Source organism: Boleophthalmus pectinirostris, unplaced genomic scaffold (assembly GCF_026225935.1).
Source record: "Boleophthalmus pectinirostris isolate CB_2022bp ecotype Guang Dong unplaced genomic scaffold, ASM2622593v1 HiC_scaffold_5, whole genome shotgun sequence".
NCBI classification, from domain to species: domain Eukaryota; kingdom Metazoa; phylum Chordata; class Actinopteri; order Gobiiformes; family Gobiidae; genus Boleophthalmus; species Boleophthalmus pectinirostris.
Window position 1 is genome coordinate 4,118,958 of NW_026571404.1, and position 22,405 is coordinate 4,141,362.

The window sequence follows — 22,405 nt, forward strand, 5'->3', positions numbered from 1 at the left end:
AAAAATCATCTAATATTGTAAATTCAAAGAAGGTTTTGGAAAAGTCATGGAATTTTAGAATCTCTTTCACACAACAACAGCGCCACCACAAACCGGGGCTGTCCCAGTTTTTTATCTTGAAACTCTGGTCACCCTCGGTATATCTGTATCTTAATTACACATTTTTCCAAGTTGAAATTCCGAAATCAGGGCACTTTAGTCGTCACGTGCAAGTCGGAAGTCAGAAAATCCAAACTCCGTGGACGACTGGAACGCACCGTATACTGTAAAACTAGAATATCCGTGGGTTTTCAGAAGGTTAGTGCGATAGTTTTCACACAGTCCTGTTTGCAATGGTAACATGAGGTTCCCGTGGTCATGGAAATCCTGGAAAAGTCATAGAAATTGAAAATGTCATTTTTCAGGCTTGGAAAAGTCATGGAATTTTAGTATCTCTTTCACACAGCTACAGCGTCCTGTTAAGTTCTCATTAGACTATTCCGATTATTTCTGAACGTCTGCACCTTTTGTTTAAAAGAGACGACAATAAATGCACTGACAGGATTTTGAACGATTAAAAAATTATAATCCCAAACCATAAAGTGAGTGGAAAGAGTTAACATTTCATATTTAGCCCTAAAAGTCTGATCAATTCTACACATGTACAGTCCCTGACAAAAGTCTTGTCGCTTATCCATTTTGTAGAAACAAAAGCTTATAACTTGACTTTAAATTAATCGATTGGTTTTAGAAATGTCTCATATGAAGCTAAAACCCTCCCAAATTATGCTCAATATACTAAAATAAATTTGCTTCATTGAAGAAAGATTGATCATTTAATGAACACAGAAAGGTCAGATTTTGGCAAGACAAACGTTTTGTCGCCTACAGAAAATTGAACAAATAATTGACTTCAAATACACAAATATGTTGCATAACGTCAGTGAATGAAGTAGTGGTGCTGTGAGATCCAGATTTAATATCTTGTATGACTCCATGAGCTTGAAGGACGCATCCATGTGGTTCCACAATGATTCATACAATTTGTTGCTGAAGTCATCAGGAATAGCAAAGAAAGCGTCTTACAGCCTCCCAGAGTTCATCAAGATTCTTTGGTTTTGCCTCCATGTTTCCTCTTTCATTCTACCCCAGACCTGCTCAGTGATGTTCATGTCTGGTGACTGGGCTGGCCAGTCCTGGAGCACCTTGATCTTCTTCACCTTGAGAAACTTTGATGCAGAGATAGAAGTATGCGATGGAGCACCATCCTGCTGCAAAATTGGACCCTTTTTATGGTTGGGAATGTAAGAGGAGCTAATACTTCTTGATATTTTAGGTTATTGATATTGCCTTCCACCCTGCAAATGTCTCGCACACCCCCAGACTGGATGAAACCCCAGACCAGGATTTTTCCACCACCAAACTTAACTGTTTTCTGGGTGAATCTTGGATCCAGAGTTTTAGCTTCATATGAGACATTTCTAAAACCAATCGATTAATTTAAAGTCAGGTTATAAGCTTTTGTTTCTACAAAATGGATAAGCGACAAGACTTTGGTCAGGGACTGTAGGTGCTGTAAAGTCATGGAAAATTCACTTTAGGTCATGAAAAAGTCATGGAAAAGTTTTGAAATTTTGTCAGTGTAAAAGAGTGGGAACCCTGAGTGTAAAACTTGTACAATAGTGTTTGGAAGCGTTCGGTTTGATGTGCGCAGTGGATTGTGGGATGCCTCATAGCTCCTTACCGCTGGTTAGGATCCTCCCAAGCTTCCTACGTGAAAGGATCTATGAAAGGAAGCACAATGTCTCCTTTCCTTCCTTCCTTGGTGGACCTCGTCATTGAGGACGGTAACGAAGGTCCAGGTCAATGAGAAAGAGGTTGAGGCAGATTAACTCAACATGTTTTAGTGTTTTTATCATTTTCTGGACGTGTGTAAAATATTAACTTTAAACAGAATCATTTTATTCAAACATAAATTACAATTCAAGTCCTGATTGTAACGCTGGCTCATTATTTACTTGAGTTTTAAGCGCCAATCTCTGATACTACATTGTGTTTTCACATTGTGCAGAATTACAGCCCACAACATGGCGGCTGAACCTCAGGTCAGAAAAACAAAATACTTATTGGCTAATTACAATCACGACTAAATGGCTTGTCAGTTGAATTTGTCCTGTAGTTCCCAGCGTGGCTCAGAACTCCAAATTACCACACTCCCCTTTGAACCTGAATGCACCAGTGACAGAAAAACGAGCACGACTGAAGCAGCGGGGAAAATAACTGGAATTACTTTGACAAATTTTGTCACTGTGTACTTTTTTCATTTTGATTTATTTATTTTTTTTACAGACTTTTTCACAGGGCACATTTTAAAGCAGACCTGTTCTGCTAAATCGACTTTTCAGAGCTTTTAATCATGTTAGAGTTGTTTTCCATTCTCATTTACTCACCTAAATTTGTATTCAGTGTTGGGAAGGTGACTTTTAAAATGTAATCCCCTACAGATTACAGATTACACACCCCAAAATGTAGTTTGTAACGTAATCCATTAAATTACTTGAAGTGAGTAATGTAATCTGAATACTTTGGATTACTTGATATTGTCAGGCTTTTTAAAACTACATGAATGTAACAACCACATCCTGAAAATTCTTGTTTGTTCTCTTCAAATTGTCTGAGCCCAAGTCTCCATGAAGAGACAACTGTTTGCTGTAGAGGAAGCAAAGACGAGGAAATCTTAACATGAGAGATTTTGTTTTATCTGCTAAAAGAAAATAAAAAGCCCAGACTTTACTTAAGGATACAAAAAATATTATTGATAGAGAAATTATGTCTGTATGAAATCACTGCTGCCTTAAATTATGTCCACCTACTGTTAGTGTCATATTGTTTAGTCCTGGTTTTAGACCTGGTTTAGTCCTGGATTAGTCCTGGATTAGTCCTGGTTTTAGACCTGGTTTTAGACCTGGTTCAGTCCTGGTTTAGTCCTTGTTTAGTCCTGGTTTAGTCTTGATTCAGTCCTGGTTTAGTCCTGATTTAGTCCTTGTTCAGTCCTGTTTCAGTTCTGGTTTAGTCCTGGGATTAGACCTGGTTTAGTCCTGGTTTAGTTCTTGTTTAGTCCTGGTTTAGTCCTGGTTTAGTCCTTGTTTAGTCCTGGTTTAGTCCTGATTCAGTCCTGGTTTGGTCCTGGTTTAGTCCTGATTCAGTCCTGGTTTAGTCTTGATTCAGTCCTGGTTTAGTCCTGATTTAGTCCTTGTTCAGTCCTGTTTCAGTTCTGGTTTAGTCCTGGGATTAGACCTGATTTAGTCCTGGTTTAGTCCTTGTTTAGTCCTGGTTTAGTCCTGATTCAGTCCTGGTTTGGTCCTGGTTTAGTCCTGATTCAGTCCTGGTTTAGTCTTGGTTTAGTCCTGATTCAGTCCTGGTTTAGTCCTTGTTCAGTCCTGTTTCACTTCTGGTTTAGTCCTGGTTTAGTACTTGTTTAGTCCTGGTTTAGTCCTGGTTTTAGACCTGGTTTAGTCCTGGTTTAGCCCAAAATGTGAAAACAGGAAAATACCTCTGTGTAATCCATTTATTTCAACAAAGTAACTGTAATCCAATTACCACTCACTGAAACAGTAACTGTAACTGAATACAGTTACTCATCATTTGTACTCTGATTACTTAACTCCGGTACATGTAATCTGTTACTCCCCAACACTGGTTGTATTTAATATCTTATTTTCAAGACGCCATATTGCCCATCCATCTGTTTTCACCACTGCCGGTACGTACGCCTGTACTTAATTAATTGTATTTTTTAAATTGTTGATACACGTAGGATTCAACCGTGTCACGAAGTCATTTTGGTATAAATAAAAAAACATCAGATTGTTCCATCGGATGTTCTGACTCTCTGTTGTGATGACGTTTACAGCGACGTCAGCTCCCATTGGGAACCACAGTTTTCTAACATAGAAGTCAGTGGATGTGTTTCTTTTCTTGAGACGTTTTAGATGAATATTGTGCTTTAAAGGTCACCTGATTCATCAGCCGGTTTCACTTCGTGGAAACTGTCTGACCTCGCAGTGTTAGGATTTGTTTGCTCAACGGTAGCCGAGTACTGTATTTTCTGCTCTATCAGTCGCTCTGGATTATAAGACGCACTGTCATTAAATGGTCTATTTTTGAACTTTTTTCACAAATAAACTGCGTGGGACTTTAAAGGAAACCCAACAGTGTGATGGGTGAGTGGTTTTGTTTGTTTGTTCGTTCACGGTGACTCTGGGCTTTGTTCAGTTGTGGCGTGTAGGGAGGGTGTGTCTGGGACCAACGTGGATTGTCGGCGTGTTCGCAGTGACTCAGTTGTTCAGTCGTGTCTAGAAGCGGCACATTGCACTCGTCGCTTTTTCGGTTCGTTCCTCCGTTCCGTTCCTCATCGGCGTGGAGTGATGAGTGTGTCTGTGGGTGTGTTTCTCTGTGCGGTCGCTGTCTGCTCCGTGTGTGTTTGCGGCTTTGTATTTTACTGAAGTCGTGCTGGGACACCCGAGTGGATTCGTGTATGGGGCGCTCTGGTCTTTTTTTGATGTGGTTAGAGGCTTAAGACCGCATCTATGGCCCGAAAAATACGGTACATGCATACGTCAGTCGAAACAGCTACAAGTGGGAAGAGGAAGAGGTGAGGGAACCTAGATATGTTTGTCAATGAGTTGTTTGGATTTTTGGTTTGGTGTTTAAGCCTCCCATTTTTTTCATGTGCCCAAAAAAACTTACCTTAATTGACAGTTTTTGTTGTTTTTCCCAGTGTGCAGTTGTGTATGTGTGTCCAGCTTTGTGAGGTTCATTAAAAAAAAAGGAGAGATTTAGGTGCATAAGTAGTGGGATAGTAGCCAGGCTGGCGCCACCTAGTGCCTCAGCTCAATTTCATTTCTCTCCAGCGACTAAATCAGGAATCAAAATACACTAGACCAGGGGTGTCAAACTCATTTTGGTCCGGGGGTCGTGTCCAACCGACTTCGATCCCAAAGTGTCCGGATCAGAAAACTCATGTCATATAAACCCCAAAAATAACAATAAGTTCAAATATTTGTGCAGAGAAACACAAATCTATTACAGAAATCTTTTTTAATTGATGAACTCTTTCTTTTACAAAATATTATAATATTATGAACAACCTGAAACTTTAAGAAAAATACAATTTCAACACAAAGTTTTAACATGAACTTGTTTAACATTAACTTGTATAAATAGGAATAAGTAAATTTTTGTTGTAAAATCCTGCACTCGGCTCCACTTTTCTCATGTTGGACATTTTTCTGATGAGGGTGTCACGGTCAACAGTCAAAACGATCGTCCTTTAAGAGCGTTTGGAAAGAGACAAGTCTTCATTTGTGCTGCTCTGGTGGGAGGGGCCACGTACAGAGACGCTGGAGACGCTGCTGTGATAAACACCACAGAAAATTAACAAGATTTTAATAGAAAATAGAATTTAAATATTTTAGTAGAAAATCAGCCGAGGGCCAGATTATAGGTCTTGGAGGGCCGGATCTGGCCCCCGGGCTGCATGTTTGACACCTGTGCACTAGACGGTTTACAAGAACCCCGGAAGTTGTAGACGGTGCACCGGCCAATCAGCTGTGAGCTGTGAAGTCATGACGTCAAACTGGAAACGATTCCCGAGATCGAGGATTTAAAGTCAGAAAAAAGAGAATGTTTGGTGAATTTTATCAAGGGGAAAAACATTATTGTCCTTCTTCCTACGGGATTTGGTGCATTACATACGTCACGACCAAACAGCAGCGATTGGTTAAATAAACAAAGTACCCGCCTAACTGTCGAGTGAACTAAACAAGGTCGGACTGTTTCCATGAAGTGAAACCGGCTGATGAATCAGGCTAGCGGGATAGTTTTTTTTTTTTTTATTGATTTGCTATTGTTTTTATTTGTTGATTGACTTACTTTAATTATTTGCTATTATCTTATACATGTTTTTGTAATTCATTTATTAATTTAAGCTTTGTACTAGGTTTATTCATATTCCTCATCCCAGCTCCATCAGCTCCCGAGAGCAAAAAACCCTCATGGAATTCTATATTTATGTAGATGTAACATATAATTGAAGTGCAAAACAAACACACAATCCCATTTGAGAACATGTTTGTACACGTCTAATCTACAGAGTCAGCAGCTTTTACACATAATAAAATCCCACAGATATTTAATTATCAGCAGAAAACATTGCATCACTGTCGAAATAATTGCAGAGTCTGTGATTTGTTAATTGTGACTTTTCAAATCGCGTGACTGATTTGTTTGTTCTTAAGTGAAACATAATGAGGCTTTTAACCGTGTCATAACATTGTCTCTTCATCAAAAACGTGACTCAAGTGTTGTTTAGTTTCATTCATGCTGTTTCCAAAGTGGTTTTCTCTGAGCCTCAGTCATCGCTCTGTTTAAATTTTCCTAGATTGTTACGTCAAAAGAAGAAATCCGTAAGTCTCCTCTGCGCTTTTCAGTTTAACAAATAATCGCCAGACTCTGAGAACTAAAGGATGTAATTTTAAAGAAACAACTATTATTCTGTGAAATTCAAAAACAGCAGAGACGGGAAGCTGCTGGTTTCCGTGTGACTAAGGTGTTTGTGAAGAAGGGTGCAGTTTATTCAGAAAAAGGAAAATATTAGGTACTTTAAATGTTTAAAAGCCTTTACTTGTGAGCTGGCAGGAAGCATTAAAATAATGCCACTTACAGGTTGTATAGAGGATTTTTTAAGGGAAGAGAAATACAGCGACGGTCCTTTTTCAAATGGTGTGCATGCGCAGTGTTGGGGAGTAACAGATTACATGTACCGGAGTTATGTAATCAGAGTACAAATTATGAGTAACTGTATTCAGTTACAGTTACTGTTTCAGTGAGTGGTAATTGGATTACAGTTACTTTGTTGAAATAAATGGATTAAACGGCGCTATTTTCCTGTTTTCACATTTTGGGCTATATAACCCCCTCCCCCCCCCTCCCCCCCGCCCCTTTTTTTTTTTTTTCAGTAATTCCACTCATTGCCGGAAACTAAACCAGGTCTAAACTAGATCTAAACCACGACTAAAACAGGACCAAAACATGATTTAACAGGACTAAATCCTGCTGTGTGGACGTGTTTCCTCGTCTTCTATCAATAGTATGTTTTAATATGGTTCAGTAAAGTCTGGGCTTTTCATTTTCTTTTAGCAGATAAAACATCTTATGTTACGATTTCCTCGTCTTTGCTTCTCTACAGAAAATCAAGTAATCCAAAGTATTCAGATTACATTACTCACTTTAAGTAATTTAATGGATTATGTTACAAACTACATTTTGGGGTATGGAATACATTTTAAAACCTTCCCAACACTGTGCATGTGTGACACCACCTTCCTCCTCCACAGCCTCAGTAGAAACATCTCCTCCCGCCTTTTTACTCTAGAAATCACGCTTGTTTACAGCCGATGCGCGTTCAGAATTACTGTTGAAGTGACCTGTCTAGAAATAATTTAGCAACCGACGCGTGAGTTTATAGACCCTTCGAATCTCCAAGAATCACCTCAGTTTGGCTTCAGTCCTTTTCTCCTTCTCTTCTTCTTTCAGCGACCTTAAAAACGACTTTCTTTTGCGGCAAACTGGTCGTGGATTCTCGTCCGCCATCGCAACAAACTTTGTGCGAAATGCGAAGAAGCTACAGTTTGAAAAAGCCTCTAAAAAGCACTGCATAAACCACATAATCCCCCCCGTGCCGGCGAATCAGTTACACTAGAAACATAGAGTTTGATTGACAACCTAACAGCCAATAGAAAATGAGGGAGCCTTGTTATCTATTGGCTGATGTTTATCTGGCCTCACTATGTCCACAGCTGATAGATTTTCACTCTTTTTTTTGGTCATCATAATTACAAGGCTGCTGTGTCTCTGTAGTGTTTTTTTAAACTTTCATTGACTATTTGAAACAAAAACAAAAAATCTTCCATACAACCTTTAATGGGCATGGACTAAGTTTGCACCTCTTTGAAACTCCAATGCACCTTCACTCAGTTTGATCCATGGTTGTCCAAAAAGCACATTTAAAATGCAAGATTCTACAAAATATTTTAATAACTTAGCAATTTGGTCCATGGTTGTCCAAAAAGTACATTTAAAACAAAAGATTCTGTGAAATGTTTTAATAACTTAGTGATTTATAAAGTTTCAGAGACAGATCTGAGATAAAATGATAACTCTTATAGTTAATAGATACCTGAAAGGCTTCTTCAAACTTTTAATAAAAGGTGGGCAGTCAGTGTCCATTTAGCCTTTTCCTTACTATTGTAATTGCGTTTTCAATTTTAGTGTCATGATAACCCAGAGACGTAAAATAGCATAACAGATTTTCAGCTCTAAATTGAAGCATTCTAATTAGGGATGCACCAGTCCAGGTTTCTCAGTTCCGATACAGACTCTTTGACTTTCAAGAATCTGCCAGTACCCAGTATTAGCAGATACTAGGGCTGTAACAGTACAAAAATCATGGTTCAGTACATACCTCGGTTTTGAGGTCACAGTTTGGTTAAATTTCAGTACAGTTTGGGAACAAAATGTAAAACCATTTGTGTGTTTATTAAACCAACAATTAGTTTTAACTTTATACAAACAGGTAAATAAAATAAATGCAAAGTGCTACTTGGTAACACTAATAAGTTAAATAAAATATTCTCAAAGAAGCAACAAATGTATGAAATATTATAAAAAATAAATTCCATGTTAACAGTAAAGTGCAGCACGAACAGTTCCAGCATGAACTTTTACTCAATCTTCATATTTTTGGCCAGAAAAAATAACTTGTTTACAGTAAGTGCAGATCTGCTGCAGTTACGACGTTCCCAGCGGCTGAAAAATCCACTTTCGCATGGGACCAGGTATGGGGTATAGGCGGAGGGAAGTTGCAGAGATTCTGTGCCGGCGAAAGGCGAGAGTGAGGACCGCAGCACATGTGGTTCGGAGGGACGTAGTCAAAGTGGGGGGCAGTTGTTGTCAAGGCGACCGACCAAACTATAACGCTCTGCGGGAAACACTGCCGCCCCAATCACGGACGAGTTCCCTCATGAATATTAAAGAGCTGAGCCTCCGTGTAGCTGCACATGTAGTGGCCGAATGTAAACACACACAAACTCGCAAACTCGAGTAAGGGCAAACGGCCCTTACCGAAATGGTTCAGCACAAATGCATTGTACAGTGTAGGGCTGGAGAGTGTTTATAATTTCCTTAAAACACAGTTAACTTATTACACAAGAGATCCAACTGTGTTAATTACCGTATTTTCCGGGCTATTAGACGCGCTCTTAAGCCTCTAACTCCATCAAAAAAACGACCGTGTGCCTCACAATCCAGAGCGCCCCATACACGAATCCACTCGGGTGTCCCAGCACGACTTCAGTAAACTACAACGCCACAAACACACACGGAGCAGACAGCGACCGCACAGAGAAACACACCCACAGACACACTCATCACTCCACGCCGACGAGGAACGGAACGGAGGAACGAACCGAAAAAGCGAGCGCGACGTGCCGCTTCTAGACACGACTGAACAACTGAGTCACTGCGAACACGCCGACAATCCGCTGGTCCCAGACACACCCTCCCTACACGCCACAACTGAACAAAGCCCAGAGTCACCGTGAACGAACAAACAAACAAAACCACTCACCCATCACACTGTTGGGTTTCCTTTAAAGTCCGGTGCAGTTTATTTGTGAAAAAAGTTCGAAAATAAACCATTTAATGACAGTGCGTCTTATAATCCAGAGCGACTAATAGTGCGGAAAATACTGTACTGTTATTTATCCTTCAAATAAATGACTGATCAGCTTCATATGAAAACAAGTTCAAGCATTATGAGACGTTCTAGGACAAAATCACTTGCTTACTTACTTAAACTACTTACTAAAATCAGCCCAACCAGGATATCTGCATAACCGATATCATGGAACCAATATCGATCTAGTAAACTTTCCTAAATTGACGCCGATATTTGTTGCGAGTATCAGTTCATCCCTCATTCTAACCCTGATTTATCTCTGTCTTTCGCAGATGGACTGGCTCACCTTGAGGACGCACTGAACCTTGTTATGTGAAGCCCCTGGCACTGCAGTCCCTCCTTGCACCAGCAGGGGGACGCGGGGGGCGGGTTTTCCGGGTCAGCGATGCCTCACCCGCTTGAAATGACCGTACAAACCCTCTTCATCTTGGCCGTCCTCATGTGCAACCCTATCGTGACGATACCAGCCAGCCGGGAGCGCTTGGAGAAGGCCCTCACCCAGGCCAAGGTGGACAAACTCGGGCAAGAGAAGCAGCAAGCGGTGGGGTTAAGCGGAGGCCAGCTCGCGGCAAAAACGGAAATAAATACTCAGCAAAGCACAAATCGGACTGCGGTGAATCGGAACAGGACAAAAAGCGGTGGAAAGTCGCAAGAAATCTGGAGCGAACAAGATACGATAAATCAAATCGACGAAGGTCCAACCAGCGATGTTACCGTGTCCATGGAAGCGATCGACGAATACGCGTACCCGGATTATCGTGGAAAAGGTTGCATGGATGAGAATGGGTTTGTTTTCGCCATCGGAGAGGAGTTCACGCCCGGACCGTCCACTTGTCCATGTCTCTGCACCGACGAAGGTCCGATGTGCTCGAAACCGGACTGTCCCAGAGTCCATCCTCGGTGTATCAAAGTGGACACGAGCCAGTGCTGCCCGCAGTGTAAGGAGAAAAAGAACTACTGCGAGTTTCGAGGGAAAGTCTACGCTTCACTGGAGGAGTTTAAGGTGAGTCCAAACCGGGTTGATATTTTAGAGTATTGTTGCAGTCCTGTAATTGTTTAGTTGGTTACTTGGTTGATGGTGTCTTAGTGAACCCAAAAATTGTAATTGTATCAGCTAAGTGTTTTATTTAGATGATAAGAATTGATACTTGGCAGTAACATTGGCTTGGAGGGTTCTACATGTATGCCTATGACGGAATGTTCAGGAGTTACCATGGTGACACAGTGCATACCTTAGCACTAGGGCTGTAACAGTACAAAAATCACATTTTTTGTGAGGTCAAAGTTCGGTACTAATAAGTTAAGTAATTTAAGTACTAATAAGTTAAATAAAATGTTGTCAAATAAGCAACACATGTATGAAATATTATAAAAAAAACATTCCTTGTAAACAGTAAACAAACTTTTCAAAAAGTAAATCGCAAAACTAACAGTTCCACCATGAAGTTTTACTCAATCTTCAGATTTTTGGGGCAATTGTTGTGAAGGTGGCCGCTCTAACTATAAAGCACTGTGAGAAACACACCCCAATCACCAACGAGTTCCCTTATGAATATTAAAAGATCCGAGCCTCTGTGCAGCTGCACATGTAGTGGTGGAATGTAAATACACACAAATTGTGCGGTCTCTCTCATGCACAACCCTGCACCGAACCGAACACCCCGTACCGAAACAGTTCAGCACAAATACATGCAACCTGATTAGCACACAGCCAGAAAGTTTTTAAATAGTCTAAAAACTCAAGAAAAAAATACAAAATGGATTTAAACACCTGTATGTGTAACACTTTTAAAAGGCACAAAACAGAGACGAAACTCAGTCCAGTTGAGTCACAGAGCTTCTGCCCACTGCACAAAGAAATGCTGAAACGTCTTTTTAGGGTCATTTTTATAAATCCAATCTCGGTCCACTGAAGGTGGAGACTGTGACACCAGATGACGTCTTTTTCCAGCGTCTTCTGGACGTCCAGTATTGATGTTTCCAGGACCTGCGGATGAGGCTAATTCTAGTCCAAATAAGGTTGTTGTTGACATCTTTTCTATGTTAATAATAATAATAATAATAATAATAATAAGGCATCATGTCATTGGTCATGAGCTCTGGGTAATGACCGAAAGGACTAGATCACGAATACAAGTGGATGAAATGAGTTTCTTTCGCAGGGTGGCTGGGCGCTCCCTTAGAGATAGAGTGAGGAACTCAGTCACATGAGAGGAGCTTGGACTAGAGCCGTTGCTCCTCCACGTCGAGAGGAGCAACTGAGGCTTGGGCATCTGCTCTGATGCCTCCTGGACGCGTTCCTTCAAGAGTTGTTCTGGGCATGTCCCACCGGGAGGAGACCCCCAGGGAAGACGCAGGACACACTGGAGGGACTATGTCTCTGGGCTGGCCTGGGAACACCTCAGGATCCCCCTGGAAGAGTTGGAGGTAGTGTGTGTGGAGAGAGAAGTCTGGGAGTCCCTGCTCAGACTGCTGCCCCCGCGACCCGGTTCGGATAAAGCGGAAGAATATGGATGGATAGAATAATGCATCAGTTTTATATAGCGCTTTTCTGGACACTCAAAGACGCTTTTCAGAGCAATATTCTTTCATTCCTCACTTTCCCTGACTAACACGTAGAATTTCCATGACCATTAATAACGTGATTTTCCTACGCCTGTGTTAGACGTCCCGGTGACATCCAAAAAAGTCCCCTAGTCCACGGTTCAAATGTTTAACAGATTGACGCCCAAATGGGTCACAGTTAGACGTTCAAATAATGGACATAATTTGCACGACATTTTTTAGTCCAGAATTGATCTTGGACCGACAGACGCAATATAATATAACAGAACAGAGTAGTGCTTTCAGTTATCTTCACACCCCCGGGGAACGTTGATGACAGCAGCTGGGATTGAGTGGATTATCTGAAGATTTGGGAGTTTTTCTTGGGTTTAATCTGTCTTTTTGCATATTAACACACTTTTCCCTTGTACGTTTCTGCATAAATGTTATTTTTTTGCATTAATTCCTGTGCTGTTGAGTGCAGTTACACGCTCATATCAGAGGGATCATGAATTATCCGAGAGCTTTTGCCACTCTCCCTTTTTCGTCGAGCAATTGATCGGCAGGACATTTCTTTAGTTCAACAAGAATGTCTTTAGTCGCCTGCGGCCCTCGGGAGCGCTGATGTGCGGGTCATTACCAAGGTTATGTTCAAGAGTAAAGGTTTCTCCCCCTGAGTTTGTTCTGGGGGACAGCGCGAAGTGAAGTGAAGAACAGATCAAACTGAGGGCACAGCCAAGTGAAAAATGATTTGGAAATGTTCTGCTTTCCTTTCCAGTAGTGAACATTTTATCTCAGTCGTTCGAGATGGTGCAATTATCAAATCATGAAGGCTGCAGTTATTTAGATAATGAAAGTGAAGAAAGTCCTTTGGAGAATATCCTCTTTTTTAATGGAATGTCGTGCTTATTAAATTATAATTATTAAAAAAGATGAAGTTACTTTAATTGTAAATAATCTGGCTAATGCTTAGAATTACTTGTGTAGCACTCTAAATTAACTTCTGCACATTTATTATTCCCCCTGGAAGAGCTGGAGGAAGTGTGTGTGGAAAGGGAAGGGACATTTATTAATCTGGAATGGCTCTCGCTGAAAGTGGAAAAAGATGAAAAGCCAAGGCAAATATGTGAATCTGATGAGTCAAAGCAGCACAACAGTAGCCAGGCTGGTGCCACCTAGTGCCTCCGCTCAATTTCATTTCTCTCCAGTGACTAGGTCAGGGATCAGAATACACTAAACGGTTCGCAAAAACCCCGGAAGTGCGAGTTCGGGCACCAGCCAATCAGCGAAGAGTCAAATTCTGTGTTGGCAACGATTCCCAAGATCAATAATGAAATATGATGAACACTGAACGAGTGTCAGATCTCGAGTCCAAGCACCTTCGAAACCAAGACAAGACCGAATCCAAACATGGTCCAGTCTGCGACGAAACCAAGAAAAAAAAATTGTCTCAAGGCTTGACTTGAGGCTGGTCTAGAGACCAAGACCGGCCTGACGTGATCAAGCTCACAACTTTATAACCTGTGGTCCTGTGCACTGCTGCATTTAAGACAGAAAAACCCTGTGACCTGTGACATCATCAGTGTGATGTCATCATGAGTCTATGCAGGTTGTTTTCATAATTTCCAATAGCCAATAGCTTTTTATTTTTTATTTTTTTAGGGCTGGGCACATTAACGCGTTAATTTTGTGTTAACTAATTAATTCATTAATGCTGACAATTATTTTAATGCTGTCAACGCAGCTTTTATTATTATTATTTTTTATTGTAATATCTTATTGTAATGTTAATGTTGTTGTATCTGTTGCTCATTGGCTTTTATGTTGAAAAAGTCCAAAAAGTGTTTCTTTAAGTTTGACATCTTTTCTTTACACTTTTTTCACTTTTTTCTGACCACGTGAGAGGCAACGTGTCCGAAACTTTGTGAGCCGCGGGTTCGCCCGTGGGCTCTGGCTTCGGCTGGGCCGGACCAGCCGTGGGCTCTGAACTTCTGTGGGCTCCTATCTCCGACCGGGCCGCAAGCTCCGGTCTTTCTCTTTCTTCTTCTTCCAGACGCCCCTGAGGCGTACAAATCCAGGTGTCCAGTGTGGTTTTCGTCGCTGCAGTCTTGCTTAATGCTATTACAGGGGATTCGCGAAGGTCCGGAAGATTTCGTGATATGATCCCACCCATAACTCAGTCACTGATTTACCCAGATACTGTTGGAAGAAAAACTGCGATTGGTCCATTTTCATTCCATTATATTAACCCTTTGTTTCCCAAGAAATATTTATTTTATTTTATTTATTTATTTATGACAATGATCTAGAAATTATTACTAGTGTTGTGTTTATTACTCACTGAATAAAAAAAAAAAAAAAAAAAAAAATATATATATATATATATATATATTAGTAGTACAAAAATTAATTCAGTGTTTTTTCTTGAGCCTTCAGAATACTTTGAAGACTCTGAGGGTTCAACTCTGACAGAAATGATGTTTGCACAACAAATGTTTGGCTCTTTCATTTACATTTCCAATAAAAGTGAAATATACGCTACTTTTTAATTCATTAATTGGTTTTGTGTATAACATGCGATTAATCGCGATTAATCACACTCAAATTAATGCGATTAATATTAATATGTTTGCCCAACCCTAATTTTTTTATATCTCATGTCAGAAGAAGTGGGTGCACATTGTACCCCTGTGTACCATGTCCACTACAGCCCTGCTTCTAACAGAGCAGTGCTTCCAGTTAGCACCAGCCCCCCAGAGAATACTGATGCCATCCACTGCAAACAGATACAACACTATCAACAGGTACAAAAGGACTCAAGTGGGATTGCAGGTGTCAATAATAGCAGTAATAGTAGTAGTAGTCGTTGTAGTCGTAGTAGTAGAAGGATCTTTGTGTCTCGTCAGACTCGATAAGACGTTCATTTGATCATTTTCAGGCCGAGCGCAGAAGAAAGCACGTCTCTCTCGCTCTGATTTAAACCCCCCAAACACGACCATCTCTCTCTTCCTGTTCACGCAGCGGCTCTTGTATCTGTGCTATTGGCCATTAGCGTCACTGGAACCCCACCGCTCCTGCACAGCCTCAAGACACAGCCACAAGACCGAGACGAGACCAAGTCCAAGCCCCTTAAAGACCGACACAAGAACGAGTCCAAACGCGGTCGAGTCCGAGACGAGACCAAGACTGTAAACAAAACGGTCTCGAGTGTTACGACAATTTCAAAGTGACTCGTTTTACTGTAGACAGGAAACATTTGACCCGATTGCGCTCACAGCAAAATCTGTTTTTAGTCCTGGTTTACTCCTCCTGGTTCAGTCCTGGTTCATTTCTGGTTTAGTCCTAGTTTAGTCCTGGTTTAGTACTGTTTTAGTCCTGGTTTAGTACTGTTTTAGTCCTGGTTTAGTCCCGTTTAGTCCTGGTTTAGTCCTGTTTTATTCTTGTTTCAGTCCTGGTTTAGGCCTCCTGGTTCAGTGCTCGTTCATTTCTGGTTTAGTCCTAGTTTAGCCTTGTTTCAGTCCTGTTTCAGTCCTGTTTTAGTCTTGTTTTAGTCCTGTTTTAATCCTGTTTTAGTCTTGTTTTAGTCCTGTTTTAGTCCTCCTGGTTCAGTCCTGGTTTAGTCCTGTTTTATTCTTGTTTAATTCTTGTTTTAGTCTTGTTTTAGTCGTGTTTTAGTCTTGTTTTAGTCCTGTTTTAGTCCTGCTTTAGGCCTTCTGGTTCAGTCTTGGTTTAGTCCTAGTTTAGTCCTGTTTTATTCTTGTTTTAGTCCTGTTTTAGTCCTGCTTTAGGCCTTCTGGTTCAGTACTGGTTCAGTTCTGGTTTAGTCCTCTTGTTTTAGTCTTGTTTCATTCATGTTTTAGTCGTGGTTTAGTCCTGGTTTAGTCCTGTTTTACTCTTGTTTCAGTCCTGGTTCAGTGCTCGTTCATTTCTGGTTTAGTCCTAGTTTAGTCTTGTTTCAGTGCTGTTTTAGTCCTGTTTTAGTCTTGTTTTAGTCCTGTTTTAATCCTGTTTTAGTCTTGTTTTAGTCCTGTTTTAGTCCTCCTGGTTCAGTCCTGGTTTAGTCCTGTTTTATTCTTGTTTATTTCTTGTTTTAGTCTTGTTTTAGTCGTGTTTTAGTCTTGTTTTAGTCCTGTTTTAGGCCTTCTGGTTCAGTCCTAGTTTAGTCCTGTTTTAATCGTGTTTAGTCGTGTTTTAGTCCTGTTTTAGTCCTGCTTTAGGCCTTCTGGTTCAGTCCTGGTTTAGTCCTGTTTTATTCGTGTTTAGTCGTGTTTTAGTCCTGCTTTAGTCCTGCTTTAGGCCTTCTGGTTCAGTACTGGTTCAGTTCTGGTTTAGTCCTCTTGTTTTAGTCTTGTTTCATTCATGTTTTAGTTGTGGTTTAGTCGTGTTTTAGTCCTGGTACTGATGCCATCTGCTGCAGACTATTAACACGTACAAAAGGACTCAAGTGGGATTGCAGGTGTCAATAATAGCAGTAATAGTAGTAGTAGTCGTTGTAGTTGTAGTAGTAGAAGGATCTTTGTGTCTCGTCAGACTCGATAAGACGTTCATTTGATCATTTTCAGGCCGAGCGCAGAAGAAAGCACGTCTCTCTCGCTCTGATTTAAACCCCCCAAACACGACCATCTCTCTCTTCCTGTTCACGCAGCGGCTCTTGTATCTGTGCTATTGGCCATTAGCGTCACTGGAACCCCACCGCTCCTGCACAGCCTCAAGACCAAGACGAGACCAAGTCCAAGCCCCTTAAAGACCGACACAAGAACGAGTCCAAACGCGGTCGAGTCCGAGACGAGACCAAGACTGTAAACAAAACGGTCTCGAGTGTTACGACAATTTCAAAGTGACTCGTTTTACTGTAGACAGGAAACATTTGACCCGATTGCGCTCACAGCAAAATCTGTTTTTAGTCCTGGTTTACTCCTCCTGGTTCAGTCCTGGTTCATTTCTGGTTTAGTCCTAGTTTTAGTCCTGTTTATTCCTGGTTTAGTCCTGTTTTAGTCTTGTTTCAGTCCTGGTTTAGGCCTCCTGGTTCAGTGCTCATTCATTTCTGGTTTAGTCCTAGTTTAGTCTTGTTTCAGTGCTGTTTTAGTCCTGTTTTAGTCTTGTTTTAGTCCTGTTTTAATCCTGTTTTAGTCTTGTTTTAGTCCTGTTTTAGTCCTCCTGGTTCAGTCCTGGTTTAGTCCTGTTTTATTCTTGTTTAATTCTTGTTTTAGTCTTGTTTTAGTCGTGTTTTAGTCTTGTTTTAGTCTTGTTTTAGTCTTTGTTTTAGTCGTGTTTTAGTCTTGTTTTAGTCCTGTATTAGGCCTTCTGGTTCAGTCCTAGTTTAGTCCTGTTTTATTCGTGTTTAGTCGTGTTTTAGTCCTCCTTTAGTCCTGCTTTAGGCCTTCTGGTTCAGTCCTGGTTTAGTCCTAGTTTAATCCTGTTTTAGTCTTGTTTCAGTCCTGTTTTAGTCCTGCTTTAGGCCTTCTGGTTCAGTACTGGTTCAGTTCTGGTTTAGTCCTCTTGTTTTAGTCTTGTTTCATTCATGTTTTAGTCGTGGTTTAGTCGTGTTTTAGTCCTGGTACTGATGCCATCTGCTGCAGACTATTAACACGTACAAAAGGACTCAAGTGGGATTGCAGGTGTCAATAATAGCAGTAATAGTAGTAGTAGTCGTTGTAGTCGTAGTAGTAGAAGGATCTTTGTGTCTCGTCAGACTCGATAAGACGTTCATTTGATCATTTTCAGGCCGAGCGCAGAAGAAAGCACGTCTCTCTCGCTCTGATTTAAACCCCCCAAACACGACCATCTCTCTCTTCCTGTTCACGCAGCGGCTCTTGTATCTGTGCTATTGGCCATTAGCGTCACTGGAACCCCACCGCTCCTGCACAGCCTCATTATGGTGAAAGTAATACGCTCTCTCCATTCAGCAGACGACGTGCACACAGCCCAGCCAGACTCCTCCGACCATCGCGTCTATTTAGCTCTGAAAAATACAATGTTCTGTCTCTAAAATCTCCAAATTACACCAAACCAAAACCCGCTCTTATTCACGTACGTTTTAGCTAATCTTCGGCGTCATTATCGCGCCAAGACAAGTGTTTTTCGGTGGGAAATGGAAACCGTGACGTGCGGATGAAATGGTGTTTTTGTGCGTGGGCCGCTCGGACGCTTGATCTCGCCTCTTTAGAAATGAAATAAGATTCAAATTGGACGAGGCTCTTTTAGAGAATCACAATAGTCAATCTTAGGCTGCGGGAGATTGCTTGGTTTTATTTTGATGAAAATTGAAGCTGCCAGATGCCACCAAACAAGTTTCATTTCTGCGCGGGGCTGGACGCTGCCTCCTGGTGGAAATACAGAGAACAACGTGAAAGACGGAGCTGCAGATGAGAGGAATGCTCGAGTGTGATTATGAACTGTCCTGTTTTTCTTGGTGAATTTGGTGAAAACTTTTAAATGTGCACTGTGTAACTTTTCTGTTGGAGTGTCCCTCATTCTCCTACAGATCTTGGACACTCATAAAGATCGTATAAAATAGGGTGACCATGTTTCCGTTTGTGAAAACCCGGACACCTAACCGGGGTTGGGAGGTGGGGGCTCGACACTGAGCTACAGTCATCCTTCAGTCGAGATCGCGGTTCACCTTTCGCGATCTCGCCGTTTTGCAGATTATTATTGTTATTATTATTTTTTAACAGTGTATGAATGCATATTGCGTATTACAGACGGGTAGTAATTACGTGAGGTGCGGAGTCACCTCCGAGATCGCCCAACAGTGAGTCCTGTTTCCGGTCTGGTTTACTGTTTTAGTCCTAGTTCAGTTCTGGTTTAGTCCTCCTCTTCAGTCCTGAAATCAGTCCTGGGTTAGTCCTGGTTTAGTCTTGGTTCAGTCTGTGGCGTAGGCAGCGTAAAAGTTTGATATAATCTCGAGTTAACGGGCGGGTGCAGTGCTGTACTGCGGGTCTCCAACAATGGACTCGTGCAGGACTCGCGCTGTAGGGCTCCATTATGGACTGGGACGGAAAATGTAGAATTTCTTGCAGAAGTCACTGTTAAATGCACATTTGCGCTTCGACGTGTTGCAGACTGACCGACTGTTTGTGTCTCGCTCCTTCTGATGCACAGACGCTACGAGAGAGGCTCAGTTTAATGGCCCCAATGAACGGTAATGAAAACCCGGACATTTCCATCACTTAAAAAAAAAAACTGGACGCCCAGGACAGGACGCAAAAAACGGACGTTTGGTCACCCAAGTATAAAACCAATAATGATTAAAAACACTTAATAGAAGCAAATAATACATCATCTCATCTACTCTGCACTTCTCATGTAGTTACCCTTGTGAACCTCCTGAACAGTGTTGGGAGTAATGTGTTATAAAAGTAACAAATTACTGTAATGCGTTGCTTTTTGCAGTAACGCAATAATGTGTTATAACAGGGAAAAAAATTTAATATTTGACGCAGTACAAATGTGAGTATCGTGCGTCACAAATCTTTTTTAACCTGGATTTGAAGTGGTGGGTTTTTCGTTTTTCTTCATACAAATTCGCTAAAGTCACGGCGATATCAGCAGAGGTGAAACGACATCGTTACGGTTCTGAATGTCAGGACGGGCCGGAGGTGCGCCCGTGTAGACCGTCGGGTGGCCGCGGGCGAAAGGACCAGCGCAGAACTCCACCCTCCACCGAGCTAAACGCAGCTGACGCCCGATCGCGCTCGGGGTTCTCTCAGAGGTGGAACTAGACTAGAACTAGAGTTCTAGACAAACTTCAGCCACATGTCGCGGTGAGAAGTTTATCGATTTTGTTGCAGCCGATATGATATTGATAAAATGGGAGATGGAGGTACCGATAGCCGATATATTTAGTGATGTAAAAAATCTTGAATTGTTTAAAAAGTTTATGTTAGTGGATTTTAAAATTGCATTTATTTAGGCAACATTTATTGTTATTCTGACTCTTTACGTCGTATTTACAGACAGTAGGTCGGCCTAATTGCATTTTTACATCACATTCTAGTAAAGAAAGTAAATTACCGCTATTAGTCTTTAGTCGTAAATGCTGCGCGCCGCGGTAATTAATTATATGTGTAAATGTCCATCATTCACACCTCTGTTCACAACTCATTTACATATCAATGCAGGTCCAGTAACCGTCTTGTGGCTTCAGTGTGAACATTTTAATATATAAGTCGCAGGAAACACCCAAACCATCAATAAAAGTGTGACTTATAGTTCAAAAAAATACAGTATATTCCTTCTTTAACTTAATCATTGGTCGGTGTCGTGATATTATGAATGTGCTCGCTGTCATTGGGAGATTAAACCTACGAATTGAGCCTGAGATCAAAACAATTTAACTCGATTTACAGAAGTCCTCGTCTGTGCGTCGTCACTGATAAATGTCGGCGCAGTAAATATCCCGTGGACGCAGCAGCTTGTTATTTTGCCACCTCAGGGCTCTTCAGGACCGGCCCCTGTTGTGAATGTTCCAGAATATTAAAGCCCTCCCGCAGCGTTCGGCATTAGCGCGTCAAAAGCGCAGCCTCCTCCTCCTCCTCCTCCACCATCAGTCCATTAAGAGTTCCCTCGTTTCTGACACGTCCTCTCCTCGACAGAAGTGCTGACCGGCAACCCACGCAGACCACAGGTATCTCTCTCTCTCTCTCTCTCTCTCTACTCTCTCCCTCTCTCTCTCTCTCTCTCTCTCTCTCTCTCTCTCTCTCTCTCTCTCTCCCTCTCTCTCTCTCTCTCCTCCTCCTCTTTCTCTACCTCGCCTGCAACTTTCCGTCCCACCGCCTCACTCATCCTCCCTTTTCTCTCTCTATCGCACCTGATTATTTTCCCTCTTTCTTTTGTCTCTCTCATCCTCCTCTTTCTCTCAATCTCTCCTTTCTCTCTTTTCTTTCTTCTCTCTCTCTCATCCACCTGGTTCTCTCTGTCTCTCTAATTCATTTGTGTTTGAAGCACAAACATTTTAATCATCTAAATCAGACATGTCAAACTCAGGCCCGGGGGCCAAATTTTCCCCGTGATATAATTATATTTGGCCCTTGAGATCATATTAAATATATATACGAGCTGCCCACCACACACAGATCAACTATAGAGACATTATTTATTTAAAATGTTGTTATTATTTCATATTTTGCTTGTTCTGGATTCAATGTTTAAGCAAAACTATTATTAAACATTTATTTTAAGAAGAAAAAATTTAACATTACAGATCTCGAAGTCTTTATTTATATAGCACTTTTCACAGACACATGTCACCAAGACACTTTACAGAGCTTTTTTTTTTTTTTTTTAGTATACATTCATAGATTCATTATTCTTTTCTCTCCACATCTGGTGGTGGTAAACTACTATTGTAGCCACAGCTGCCCTGGGGCAGACTGACAGAAGCGCGGCTGTCATACCAATCGGCGCCATCGGCCCCTCCGACCACCACCATCACTCACACACACACTCCACTTTCATACTAGGCAATGTGGGTGAAGTGTCTTGCCTAAGGGCACAACAACGGCAGTAGTTCAGTTGGTGGAGCATTCGCCCACTGATCTGAAGGTTGGTGGTTTGATTCCAGCTCTCGACATAAAAACATCACAGGTTGAGTGGTCAGATCCATTGACCCACAGGTTGAGCTGGTGTGATTCCAGCTCCCACAGATGAATGCTGTCATTGTGTCCTTGGGCAAGACACTTAACCCACCTTGCCCACACCTTGTCTGCGTACACTGGTGTGTGAATGTGTGTGTGAATGGGTGAGTGGTTCCTTTATGGAGTAAGAAAGCTGTCAAAAATATTCGTGCGCATAAAATAGAAATCCGTGCATATTTGGCTGACTGATGTTCGCTGTGGCTGTAGTCGTGAATGTTTTAATCTAAACATACAGAGAACCTGATATTTGTTAATTAGCCCTGGGATAACGTTACGTCGGATGTTCGCCAACTGGCTCCACTATGTTTTCTAACATATAGGTGCAATTTCCCGTTCAAAGGAGGTGTTTCTACACAATATTATACAGCAGCGTTCGGTTCCCGAATTCAAGACATTTTTACAATAGATTTTAATGAACCCACTTGTTGTTCTGTTGTAGCTTCTT

At 41.5% G+C, this 22,405-nt stretch overlaps 1 protein-coding gene across 1 annotated transcript in view; it reads left to right on the plus strand.

The window, feature by feature from the left end:
* Positions 1–10,163: 10,163 nt before the first annotated feature.
* Positions 10,164–22,405, plus strand: part of vwc2 (von Willebrand factor C domain containing 2) — a 196,275-nt gene continuing 184,033 nt past the window's right edge. The window contains exon 1 of the mRNA XM_055162928.1: positions 10,164–10,781. Coding sequence (XP_055018903.1) covers positions 10,164–10,781 — 618 coding nt within the window. The remainder of the gene's footprint in view (positions 10,782–22,405) is intronic.